Genomic DNA, 13279 nt, shown 5'->3' with positions numbered 1-13279 from the left:
AGACACCCTCACCTCCCTGAGGCGATGCCAGCGGAGGGTGGGATGGGCTGCCCTGGAAAGCGGTGACAAGATCCCTATGACTTCTGAGACGCAAGGCTCTGACAGGAGAGAAGCAAATACCAACCCACGCCCCTGAGTCAGTGCGGGCCTGACAGGGGAGCCATAGGGCGGGGCCACAGCGCCGGGTCACACCCTTATATGAAGCTGGGCCTCAGTTTCTCACATTGTGAATTGTGGATGGCAACAAAACATTCGCCCATACCCCCAGGGTTCTTGTGAGGGTCCATGTTTGTAAAGCACCTAGTACAGTACCTGGTTCATATTAAACCCCCAGTTAAAGTGGTGAGGGGGAAGATGGCTCTCAACCACACACAACTGCTTACACACTATGACTGACAGGATTGTTAGGGAGCCGTCCCTGCATGGTAGCTACACCTTATCATCTTATGAATACATTATTTCCATCTCATAGACTAGGCACTTGAGATTGGACTGAATATTTGTGGCCCCCCTCCAATTCATATGTTGACGTCTAACCCCAATGTGACGGTATTAAGAGGTGGGGCCTTTGGGAGGTGAAAAGGTCATGAGGGTGGAGCCCTCGCGTATAGGATGAGTGCCCTTGTTAAGGGACCCTAGGGAGCTCGTTCGCTCTCTCCACGTGTGAGGACACAAGGAGAGGTCAGCGGTCTGTGACCCGGAAGACTGTTCTCGCTAGAACCCGACCACGATGGTGCCCTGATCTCAGACTTCCAGCCTCAACTGTGAGAAGTACATTTCTGTGCTAAGCCCCCCAGGCCACAGTCTTTTATTGTAGCAGCCCGAGCAGACTAAGCCATCCGGCAATAGATAAAGGACACAAAGTAAAGGACAGAACCACGCTTTAAACCTACAACTGTCTGTTTCCAAAGCCTGCAAGCGAAGCCCTTGAACATTCCTCGGGAGCTGAGAGAGCTACTTGCTCCCTCATCCTCCAGGGGCTGAGGACAATCGCATCCATCTGCCCGTGCCCCTCCCTTTGAGTAAGTGGATATTGATGGCCCCTCGGGAAGGGACAGAGGGTCATGGCAGAGTTCCTACCTGCAGGGAATGACCGTGATTGCCCATCCCACGTGGGCTCAAGGCCAGCAGGTTATTGTTGGGTCCCTCACAAGGAGAAGTTAGAATTTGAATGTGGCCATCCTGGGGTTTCCAGTTGGGTGCTTTATGAGGACAATAAGCAGGAAATTTAAACTGACGTATTTCTGAGAGTCTGGGAGGGACATTTTTTTTCTGTGATGCGACCTCTATAGGGAGAGGGACTGTAGACAGTAGGCTTTGACTTGGGGCAGGGGCTCGAGGTCACTTTTTCACCAGATAAAGCCACTGGTACCTCCCTCTACAGCAGCCTCTGGGTCACTGCAGGCCTCAGCAGCTTGGGTTCCCAAAAGTCCTAGATGGTGGGGGGTGTCAGGCAGGCCCTAGGTGGGCTGTGTCCGCAGAGCAGCCACTCAGAGAGGCTTAGCTTCTTAAGGCTAAATTGTTCTCTGTTTCACACACACACACGCATGTGTGTGTGCACACATTTAAATCTCAACGATTTGTTAGTTAGCACTGTAAGTTCTCTGAGCCCCTCATCTGGCCCTAACCACAGGTCTTCTAGGCCAGGGGTCCCCAAACTTTTTACACAGAGGGCCAGTTCACTGTCCCTCAGACCATTGGAGGGCCGGACTATAAAAAAACCTATGAACAAATCCCTATGCACACTGCACATATCTTATTTTAAAGAAAAAAAAAACGAGAACAAATACAATATTTAAAATAAAGAACAAGTAAATTTAAATCAACAAACTGACTAGTATTTCAGTGGGAACTATAGGCTTGCTTTTAGCTAATGAGATGGTCAATGTCCGGTTCCATATTTGTCACTGCTAGCCATAACAAGTGATATGACGCGCTTCCGGAGCCATGATGCGTGTGTCCCGCGTCACCGAAGTAGTACTGTACGTGAGCGCCACTGCGCTTTGACCACCAATGAAAGAGGTGCCCCTTCTGGAGGTGTGGCGGGAGCTGGGTAAATGGCCGCAGGGCGCTGTAGTTTGGGGACCCCTGTTCTAGGCTGTCGCCTGCTCATTGGGATTTCAGACACACTGCTCAGCTCTCAGGCCAGAAGCCCCACCTTCATATGTAAACACAGTGGAGCAAAGGGGCAGAGGCTGAGGTGTCCCGAGACGGGACTGTTCTCATTCCTGCTCTCCCCCTTTCCACGCAGGTGCCAGGGGCCAAGATAATGTCTCTAAGCATCTCTCAAACCGCGATAACAATGTCCCCTTGACCAGAGTGTCATGAATTAAATTAAGCAAGGCAGGCAAAGCGACCACTCGGGTTATTGTGCTGAGTCATCCTGCACTGATTTGGGTTCAGCTTTGGCAGAAGACACATAGGCCTGTGGTTCATGGCAGGTGGGCCGCTGAACCCGCCTCCCAGCCCAGGGCTCCCAGGGCCCCCAGGGCCCGCTGTGCCCGGTGTAAGTTCCCGCCAGCCCCTTCTTCTCCTGGTGCCGCAGGAGTCTCTGACCTGGCAGGAGTCTATCCCAGGCTTCTGAAGGTTCCCCGCACAGATCATGGTCTCGTCGATCGTGTGGTCGTAGAGTCGGCGGGAGTTGCACAGAGTGTTGGAGATCAGCTTGACTTTGGCATCCAGGAGCTGTCGGGAGCCTTCCCCTGTGGGGCAGAGAAAAGAGGTTGCCCGTGTGAGGACCAAGATGGCACCCAACCCACCAGAAGCCAGCAGGAGTGAGCGAAGGGCCGCCTGCACTGAGCTCAGGAAGGAAGTTTTTTTTTCCAGGAGAGGGGCAGAGAAGTCTCCACTCTCAAAGCTGGGGCTCTTCGCCTGCAGCCTTCACCATGGCTTTCTGGGTCTTTGATGCTGACCTATCCCAGTGGAGCAGAATCATTCATTTCCTTCTCTGTCTCCCCAACTAGACCGTGAGCTCAGACGGGCAGGGGGGGGGGGTGTCTTAAACCATTAATTTCCCATGACTATCAGAGGGTTGGCATATTGAAAATTCTTAATAATGATGAATTTCCCTGGTTGATCGTCTAGACCTGCTTTCCAGAGCAGATGTTTCTTCCCCTAAGGAACCTCTATTCTGTTCAGTCTGCCCTGTCAGCATGCTGACGCTGGAAGGCCTACGTGGACTGCAATGAAGATGCCTACAAAGTGGGTTAACCCTACATCCAATTCACCAGAAATCTCCTTTCCCCAGTGCCTCTGACAAATTTGTACACTACATGTCACTTTCTTTACGAGTACAGGCCTCTTTGGAGTAATTCTTGCTTTCCATTATTAAGGACATGATTTGTAGGGAAGAGAACTCCATCTTGAGTATTTGAGAAAGACTTGAGATACAGTTCTGAGTGCTATATATTAGAGGATATAATCTTGTCAACTGCTATGAGGACAGTAACCCTTTGGTTACTTTCTTAGATAAGACCAAATCCTAGGGACAAATCAAAAGTTTGATTTAACAAAACTTTATAGGCTACCTACTGAGATTAACGCACTGTGGGAGAGGCAAAGAGGGACGAGACCTGACCCTACCCCCCCCCCCAAGGGGATGTCTTCATCAATATCTCTGCAGAAGTCTATCACCTCCTGTCATCTTGATTCTAAACCTAAGAGGTAGGTATGGTTATTGGAAAACTAAGCCTCAGCTGTCCAAGTGATAAAGCCAAGAATCTCACACATCGGACCCCCAAATTCATCTTTCCAGTTTATTCTCTTTGCAGTCCACCTGGGAAAGGCAAAAGGTCCTTATGGGTACAGGGGTAATGTTTGATGAAAGGCAAGGGTCCAGCCAGGGACAGGTGTGGAGATCAGGGAGTACTCCTTGGAGGTGAGGAGAATTCACTGGCAGTCTCTTACTTCTGAGAATACGTTTTGAATATAACCCCGATTTCAAGTTCAGAACAGTAGTAGACTTTGACCCTTTCTTTGCTGGTCAAAGTACCTCACCGGAGTCTCAGGACTCACCTGTTTCTGTCACCCCCCAGCCAGAGATGTGGCACTCGGTCCCAGAGGGAAAGGGACCATCAGGCAAACACACGGTCTTCACATATTTGGACTCCACAGCACAGTGACCACGCACTGGCTTCAGCTTGAGCAGAGCTAGGTGGAGAGAGGAAGGGGAAGTGGGTGACACTGTCCGCTTTGTCAAAGAAGCACCCACTTCAGCTCAATTGGAGGGTGCTTGTAGCAAATCTCCCTGCCCAATGCCTGAAAACTGTCTTCTTCCCCAATTTCATTCTTCTAACTTCTACCTGGGAGGAGTAACACTTCTGGCTGAGAGTAATACCAAGAAATAATAGTTGAATTCGAAATCATTTCTAATCAATTTGAAAAAAACAACAACCAGGCTTTTGTGTGTGTGTGTATTTTTCTGAAGTTGGAAACGGGGAGGCAGTCAGACAGACTCCCGCATGCGCCCAACCAGAATCCACCCGGCATGCCCACCAGGGGGCGATGCTCTGCCCCTCTGGAGTGTCGCTCTGTTGCAACCAGAGCCATTCTAGCGCCTGAGGCAGAGGCCATAGAGCCATCCTCAGTGCCTGGGCCAACTTTGCTCCTATGGAGCCTTGGCTGCGGGAGGGGAAGAGAGAGACAGAAAGGAAGGAGAGGGTGAGGGGTGGAGAAGCAGATGAGCGCTTCTCTTGTGTGCCCTGGTCGGGAATTGAACCCGGGACTCCTGCACGCCAGGCCAACGCTCTACCACTGAGCCAACAGGCCAGGGCCCAAACAGGCTTTAAGAAGAAAAAACAGAAAGATTGAAAGAAGGGGGGCAGGGTACCACAGATGGAAAACTGAGCAGCAGGTAGCTTACGTTTATCATTGCCAGTATGAGGGGTGCATAGGGACATATGCACACGATGTTGCTTAATACGCAGGAAGCTGAGAGTTGTATGTCAGTGCTCCCATTTCACAGAAAAGCAAACTGAGGCTGAGAGGTGAAGCTGGCTAGTAAGTGGGGGAACTGGGATTCAAGGCCGAGCTCTTTGCACATCACAATGCTCCTAGCATCCCTTCTCCTCTGTTTGGGAGTTTGTGCACATTTGTTCACAACACTAACCTTTAAAGAACTAAAAAGTTCTGGAATAAATTCTCTATCTTATAGAGTCTGTGAGGGACAAAACAGAACCAAACCTCAGCTTTCCCTCAGTAAAGAAACCCACCCAGGACAAGACCCACGGAAGATCCGTGCTAGGGGAGACTTGCCAATATCGTTGTAAGGGATCTCATCTCTTTCACGATAGTGGCTGTACTTGAATATCTTCTCCACCCCGAAGGTCTGCTCGTGCAATTCTGTCTTCTTCAAGTCCTGGTCCCCTAGCACCACTCTGAGATTCTTGGCTGTTATGCTGCAGGGGAAGGTCAGATGGTCAGGAACTAGAAATGGTACTTGAGAGCCAAGAGCCAAGCTCTGGCTGTGCTCCTATTGAGCTGAGTGACCTTTGACAAATGACCGGACCTTCTGCAGCCTTGGAATCCTCATCTGTAATCATCATCTTGGTCACAGAATTCTGCTGTGTGGTTCAGATGAGACAATAGGAGGATCCCTGTTTTATTAATGGAACCGTCTCCAAATGTAAGCTCTAACTTGTGTCCCGTGTTTCCTGGGGGACCTCTCATTCCCCATGGGTTTTACTGAAGAGCAACCAATTAACATCTTGAACAAATGTTTTTGGTAGATGCTAATGACTGCGGGTCTGAACTCTCTTGAGGAGTACCTTCTAGAACCCCTGAAAAAATTGTTTAATAACAGGGTGGACTGGAAGTCCTTCAAGGTCAGCACCAAAACCCGGGTGATGTGGCACCAGCCCTGGCCATGAACTCAGGGAACTCAGAGAGGGTAGTGATTCTCCAGGCTCCCAGTGGGCTCTGGCTTCTCTGAGGTATTCAGGACAAAAGACACCTGACCTGGGAGGCTCGCTGGTGATGGTATCAGGTGGGAGCATGTTATTATTATATTATTACTTTTTTCTGTCCAGCACAGCACTAAAGAGGTTAAGGAAGCAGGTAGATCTGGGTTCATATCCCATTCACCTACTGACTTACTTAGGCCAGGTGCTAAACTTTCCCAAGACTCAGGGTCCTCATTTATGAAATAAAAGTAACAATCAACTCTTCTACGGCACAGATATGTACTGAGCACGTTCTCTATACGAAAGCCTATTCTAGGCACTGGGGACACAGTGATTAATAAAATGACACAAATCCCTGTCCTCTCTCCACCCAGCTGCTGGTAGATTGTTTTGAGGATTAAATGTCATAAATACGTGGAATTCAAAGGTAAGCAAGCATTCTGGACGTGGTGGCTCTTTTTCAACTGGTTTTAAGGAGTTTCGCCCTTGATTTTAGGGCTTTTCGCCCTTGGAGAGCCCCGAATCCAGCCAGGGCTCTGGGGTGCTGTTCAAGAAGGAAGGGGGGAGGACACCCCCATGAGTCAGGTCACCCTGTCCTCTGCCCCCAGCAGGCACCTACTCCGTGCAGTGGGCAGCGGTGAGCACCCAGCAGGGGTGGATCAGCACGCCCCCACAGAAGTGGCCCCGGTGCATGAAGGTGGAAAGGGGCAGCGGGGTCTGCAGGGACGCCTGCCACGGGTGCTTGCCCGCCGTGCTCTTAAAGCCTCCATAGATCCTCTTGATTTTCCTCTCTGTTATTTCAGTCTTCCCACAGGAGTCAAAGCTCGGAAGCTTGGTCAGGGGCTCCGTGGGGCTTTCCTCTGGGTCAGTGGTGTCTGTGGGACACAAGAAAGACAAATCACACGATTTGCCCTTCCCTTCCGGTCTCCAGAAGGACCCTGTTAGAGGCATGATATGACTCCGCGTCCAGCAGGTTAGCAAGCGTCCAGAGCTAAGAGACTGGTGCACATAAGGTGGGTACGTAGTAGACACACAATTAATATTTGTTGACTACATGGATTAATATAAAATCTATAAAGTTAACAATGAAGATGTTGCTTTTTCATTCTTATTTTGACATGGATACACATACACAAAGATGTGTGTGTAGATCTGTCAATCCAACACTGGCTATGTGCTCAGCTATGCATTAATGCACACATATAGTTGGGAGCCATTTTCCGTTTAGAGGGAAGGTCCAGATGAAGTAGAATGAGGGAAATAAGACACTTGCAGGGGTAACTGTCACACAAAGTGATGTGCTGTCAGGATGGTGCCTGGTTCCATTCCCTGGGGTTTGGAAGGAGGGGAAGATAATACTGTACTTTGGAGATCACGAAGGACTTCCTGGAGGAGGGGTTACTTGAGTTGGTTCTCAAAGAATGGTGGAATATGAACAAGAGCAGATAGAAATGCAGTAGTGTAGATCAAGATTACCATAAGAGCAAAGGCACAGGGGTGAAACTGCATGGGGAGCCCACTGATGAGGATGAAAGGGCACATTGTTCCAGATGTGGGTAGAGAGGCGGGCCAGTGCAGTCTGGAAGGAAGACTGAAATGCAGACCATTGTACATCCTGAGAGGCTCTGAGGCCTGGCCAATGTTCAGTCACCCTGGTATACCAGAGCCCGGCATTGCTCCTGGAACATGGCAAACAGGTGATAAATATTTGCTGACTTGAGTACACTGACTTGGAGTCAGGAAACCTGAATTTACTGTTGGACCACTGGTCCGAATTTACAAAGGTGTCCAGGCCTAACTCAGCATCCCAAGAGGGGAGCAGAGAATCAGGCAGTTGGGTAGCCACTGGGATGGGGATTGGTAAAGCAGATGTGGTGTGAGGACGGGGGTGTGTGTGCAGGAACATCTGTCACTACCCAGGCTTCTGGCCAGCACCCTTCCCCCTCCCCCCAGGCTTCTGGCCAGCACCCTTCCCCCTCCCCCCAGGCTTCTGGCCAGCACCCTTCCCCCTCCCCCCAGGCTGCTGGCCAGCACCCTTCCCCTCCCCCCAGGCTGCTGGCAGCACCCTTCCCCTCCCCCCAGGCTGCTGGCCAGCACCCTTCCCCTCCCCCCAGGCTGCTGGCCAGCACCCTTCCCCCTCCCCCCAGGCTGCTGGCCAGCGCCTTCCCCCTCCCCCCAGGCTGCTGGCCAGCACCCTTCCCCTCCCCCCAGGCTGCTGGCCAGCACCCTTCCCCCTCCCCCCAGGCTGCTGGCCAGCGCCTTCCCCCTCCCCCCAGGCTGCTGGCCAGCACCCTTCCCCTCCCCCAGGCTGCTGGCCAGCCACAGCCTTACCTAGGGCTGAGCAGGCGGAGACATTGCAGTACTCCCATTTCACCTTTGTATTGCTCACTTTAATGAAACACCAGGGCTTTTTGTCTCCATCTGGGTTTCTAAAACAAAACAAAATAACAAAATCACCCAGGGCCAAGCCTTGGTGACCCCACTGGCCCTCATTACAGGACCTTTGGGTAGGAGAGCAACGTATTCTTGTATGGCCCCTGAGACCATCTATCTATTGACTCTGGCATATAAGGGTGGCTAGAGTTTTTTTGGCAAAACTTTAACTGCCAGAGGGGAATCCAGTGACCAGGAAGTAGGTCACCAGCCTTGTGCCAATTCCATGGGACACATCAAATTGCAGGAAAAGAAATGAGGTCCCTGTTGAAGATTTCTCTTTGTCAGGAAAATGAAATAGCCATAGGAATGTGGTCAGAGGAGAGCTCTTTGGCTCAAACCTCCAAATTCCATGCTTGGGCATTCTTTGAGAAAGGCTGCCAATGAGGTCACCCTGAAGACAGCCCTATGAAGGCGAGTGAGAATAGAAGGGCCCTCTTGCTTAATGGAACCTGTTTAGATCCATACAAAGAACTCCTGCCCCCACTATGCAGATCATGAATGGCCTTGGCCTGGGTTATACAATGAGCAGTGAGAAGAAGCCAACAGAATGGTCTGGAGGCTTGTCATTATTTTTACTTGGGAAAACCTGAACATTCTTGGGGCAGAAACTGTAGTGCTCACCAGACATCCCATTTTCTCCTCTACACTTCCCCCTTGAAGTTACATGGGACCTTATGACTATTTTGGGTCAATGAACTATGTGTGTAGAGATTCTGTGTCATTTCTAGGTTGCAGGAGTAATAAAACTAAACTCAGCTCCATTTTCCCCAATCTCTTCCTTTCTTGGCCTTCTTGGGTATTTGAGTCACTCTGTGGAGCAGAATCCCCACCCACCCACCACCAATCCACATGACACATGTAACATTAGTGAAAAATCAATTTGAATGTCTTCAAGCCACTGGAGCTTGGGGGCTATTTGTTACAGCAGCATAACTGAGCCGGTCCTGAATATGAAAATCTTCCTAGAAAGAAAGCTGATGAGTTTCAGTGTTCTGTCCCCAAATTTCTAAGCTGGCCCTGGGTAACCTTGAAGCAGGGGAAGGAGACAAACCCACCCTTGTAGTGACAAGCAGCCAAGAGCGAGCGTAGGGAAGAAGGGAGTTTCTACCTGCAGAAGCTGTGCTCCCCGATCCCATGGGCATCGGCATCCTCCATGAATGTGTTGTAATGCTCTTGCAGGAGGAGGTGGGAGTTCCAGTGGAGGCAGGAGTGTTGGTTGACTGTCTTACTCACTTTCCCTCGGTAGGAGTAGCCATCACCAATGTAGCAGTCGTCGGGACCTCGGGGAGAGCAGGCAGGGCCGTGAGAACAGACGGCAGCCGGTAGGCTGCTCCCGGAAAGGGCTTGGCAGGTGCATCAGGGGGTGAGAGGACGGGGCCTGAATGTTGACCGCCCTGAGAGTTTACTACCAAGTCCCAGGAAGAGGGTGCCTTGAATGGCCCACATTTAACCAGCTTTGAAACATGAAATAGAGTGGTTGTGGGTGGCTGGGAACTGAGTTGCCTAGTTTTGGCTCACACAAGACCTGGTGGCAGGTGAGTTGGGGCCCAGGGGATGCCCAGGTGTATCGGATTTGCCTGCAGGATATCCCAGTTTGTCACTTTCTTTGACGGTGGAGCTGGACACACCCCCTGCCCTCAGGTCAGAAGGCTGAGGCGATAGCAGAGGTTGGCAATCTTGACCTGAATCTCATTCTGGGAACAAAATCCAGACAGAAAAGGTCCCCAAAGCCTCGCTGGGGGCCCCGAGATTCTGCTGAGGTGGTGGCAGAGACCCATACCTACTTCACAGAATTTCCCCTTGAACTGGTCGGGACAGGTACAGGTAAACCTGGATCTCCGCCGATGCCGGGAGCAGGTGCCGCCGTTCAGGCAGGGGTTGGGCCGGCACGCCGGGACCGCTGTGAACACAGGGAGTGGGGCTGGGAGGGCCTTCAGGAGGAGTGGCAGCTACATCTGAGACGATGAGGAGAGACCAGTGGCACTCTCCTGATGTCCATCCTCTCACAAAAGATGAGTCACCCAAGGGGAAAGACAGACCCGCTGACACTCGAGTAAATGCACACATAAACTTGAAGACCATATACATACACGGATGTGATGAAGGCCAGGTACAAAAGTGTGTGTAAGTGGATGGGTCACTCAGCAAGGAATAGCCAGAGGCATGCACTGGGCAGGAATTTAGGGATCAGTCTGGGCTGAGTTGAAACTTGGCTCTGCCCCTTATAGCGGTGTGACTGTGAGCAAGTTAGTCGACCTCTCTTAACTTTAGTTTCTTCATCTATAAAATTCTTCCTTGCAATATTTTTTTGGGGGAGAATTTAAAAGAGAATATAAACCTCCCAGGACAACACCTGACTCAGCACTGAATCAATATCAATCTCTTCCCCACCAAGGGGCATTCCAAGAATAAACCAGTGCTGACTTCCTGGAAGAAGTGATTTTTAAGATAGTTCTCTTTGGATCAGAAGGGGCACAGATCAGTCAGTTCTCAGTAACTCTCCAGAGATGATGAATTTAAAAAGTCTTAGTTCTGGCCCTGGCTGGTTGGCTCTGTGGTAGAGTGTCGGCCTGGCGTGCAGGAGTCCCAGGTTCAATTCCCGGCCAGGGCACACAGGAGAAGCGCCCATCTGCTTCTCCATCCTCCCCCCTCTTCCTCTCTGTCTCTCTCTTCCCCTCCTGCAGCCAAGGCTTCATTGGAGCAAAGTTGGCCCGGGTGCTGGGGATGGCTCTATGGCCTCTGCCTCAGGTGCTAGAATGGTTCTGGTTGCAACAGAGCAACGCCCCAGATGGGCAGAACATCGCCCCCTGGTGGGCATGCCGGGTGGATCCCGGTTGGGCGCATGCGGGAGTCTGTCTGGCTGCCTTCCCGTTTCCAGCTTCAGAAAAAAAAAGTCTTAGTTCTAATGACCACCAGGGATGTTATTAAAATATCAAATGTTTCTGGATGGCCACAGAATGGGCTGCAGAGACCCCAGGCACAAGCCAGAGCAGAGAAAGTCCAGCATAGATGGGGCTGCTGGCACTTACCTGTGGAGCAGTCTGGACCCTGGTAAGGGTGTTTACAGGCACAGCGGTAGTAGGGAGGACTCTGAATGACGAGACATTCGCCCTGGCCACATGGGTTTTTCTCACACTTGTTTTCCACTGCACGAGAGCCACAGAGGAGTTTGAAAGTACAGGATGTTACTGGGTGCACATTTTGCTTAGAGGGACGCCCGGGCAGTACAATGTTTGGGGGCTAGATGGCTGATAGAGTGTGCACCCTTGTCCATTGTCCTGAAAGGACTGCTTAACTCAACCCCGCCCCCCAGACAAGGCTTTTCTCTACTCCTGGGTCATGAATACTTATTTCCCAGCTCCTTCCAGTGTTCATGGTCTTTATTATTCTACATTAATCAAAAACCTTGATAATTTTTACACCCTTAACAAACAGCTGCAATTTGAGTTTCTCCATTTCATAACTGATTTTACAGTCCATTAACCGTTATCCCCCATTCTTCTGAGAAGTTCAGGGATGAACTCAGATACTGTGTTCATATCGCTATCCCAAACCATCCTGAAATATTTATGGAAAGACTTGTAGGATTGAAAATAGAAGGAATAAATAAAGACGACACAGAAGAAAGAAGTCAAACATAAAACCCTGTACATATCAGACCCTCAAGCCCCCCTCACCCCAGCCAGCTGGTTGTTAGATGGAACAGAATCCAGGTTCTCGCTAGGGGTGCCAGCTGTCCACAGGCGTTTTATTCTTCATGCTTGCGTTATGCTCACAAGAACTCACTGGAGGCAGTCGTATCTTTTATCAGAGTCTCCATGAGTGAGGAGAGCAGGAAGAAAGAGTGTGGAGCCAGGAGCTAGGCACCAGGGACCTAGTTTATTCTTTTCTCCTAGCCAGCTCTGTGACTGTGACTTTGACTAAGTACCCTGTGCTCTCTGGGCTCCTGTGCTCTAATTGAGTTGGGGGTTTTGAGCCCCGACAATCTTCCTGCTCTCCCATTTGTGAACACTATTTCTCTGTTGCAATTAGTCTAAACGCTCAAAACAAAAACAAAAGTTCTAAGTATGGAACACAGCTTGGTCCGAGTCCAGCTCTTAGCTCCTGTTAGCCTCAATGTTCTCGTCTGGAGAGTGGGCACACTACTTAGCCCTATTTATCACGCAGAGGTGAGGATTCATCAAGATGCTGCTTGTGACCATGCGGAGGAATCCGTTATGTGAGATATAATGTGTGTGCTTATAATCCTTCCCATGGGATCACTCAGCCTTTCTTTACCCCCTAGAGTTGGAGGAGGAAACAGCCTCTTGTTCAACTCAGACAAAGCTGAGTCCAGAGAAGGGGCACTCACCATTCTGACACCTGCTTCCAGAGAACGGGGCCAGGCAGCTGCAGGCGAATGTGTCCCGCCGGACGCGGCAGTCCCCGCCGTGCTCACAAGGGTTGGGCAGGCATGGATCTGAGAGTCACGGGCAGAAGGCAATGTTTGTCAGGAACAGCAGGTGACAAGCTCCCACTTGCTCATCAAATTTCAGTCTCCTGCCTCCCCCCCCCCTCCCCGTGAGGAAGTAACTGCATAGCTAGTGATTGGGGTAAGGGGGAAACTGGCACTGCCCTTAAGGAGCAAGAGAAAGTGCAGTCACAGGGCCGGGGACAGGGATTCAGGCTGGAAAGAGGACAGGCGAGAAGGAAGTGTGGCTTTCTCATCGAGAAACTCCCTGTTCCATCATCAGTGGTTTCTCTCCTCCCCGTCTCGCTGGGAGGGCCACGGGGTCTGTCTCTGATGCTGAATGCCCCTCACAAGCCTGAAGACCTCCCTACTCCCAGTGCCCCGGGGTGGAGGTCAGGCCTGGGGAAAGAACACCCACCCTCACGAAGCACAAGCTTTCTGAACATCAGGCGAGAAGACCAAAGGCGAGAGGGTGACAGAAAAAAACTGACGG

The 13279-nt window shown here is 50.9% G+C and overlaps 1 protein-coding gene across 1 annotated transcript in view; it reads right to left on the bottom strand.

The window, feature by feature from the left end:
- The window catches only part of HABP2 (hyaluronan binding protein 2), a 34772-nt gene that overhangs the window by 696 nt on the left and 20797 nt on the right, over positions 1-13279 (bottom strand). The window contains exons 4-12 of the mRNA XM_066240336.1: positions 12688-12795; positions 11366-11482; positions 10117-10236; positions 9445-9616; positions 8232-8329; positions 6520-6775; positions 5254-5396; positions 4015-4149; positions 2557-2702 (exon numbers count right to left, since the gene is read on the bottom strand). Of these exons, the coding sequence (XP_066096433.1) occupies positions 2557-2702; positions 4015-4149; positions 5254-5396; positions 6520-6775; positions 8232-8329; positions 9445-9616; positions 10117-10236; positions 11366-11482; positions 12688-12795 (1295 nt within the window). The remainder of the gene's footprint in view (positions 1-2556; positions 2703-4014; positions 4150-5253; positions 5397-6519; positions 6776-8231; positions 8330-9444; positions 9617-10116; positions 10237-11365; positions 11483-12687; positions 12796-13279) is intronic.

This window comes from Saccopteryx bilineata, chromosome 7 (assembly GCF_036850765.1).
Source record: "Saccopteryx bilineata isolate mSacBil1 chromosome 7, mSacBil1_pri_phased_curated, whole genome shotgun sequence".
Taxonomy (NCBI): domain Eukaryota; kingdom Metazoa; phylum Chordata; class Mammalia; order Chiroptera; family Emballonuridae; genus Saccopteryx; species Saccopteryx bilineata.
The sequence above is the reverse complement of the archived record's forward strand: the minus strand, read 5'-3'. Positions and strand labels throughout refer to the sequence as shown.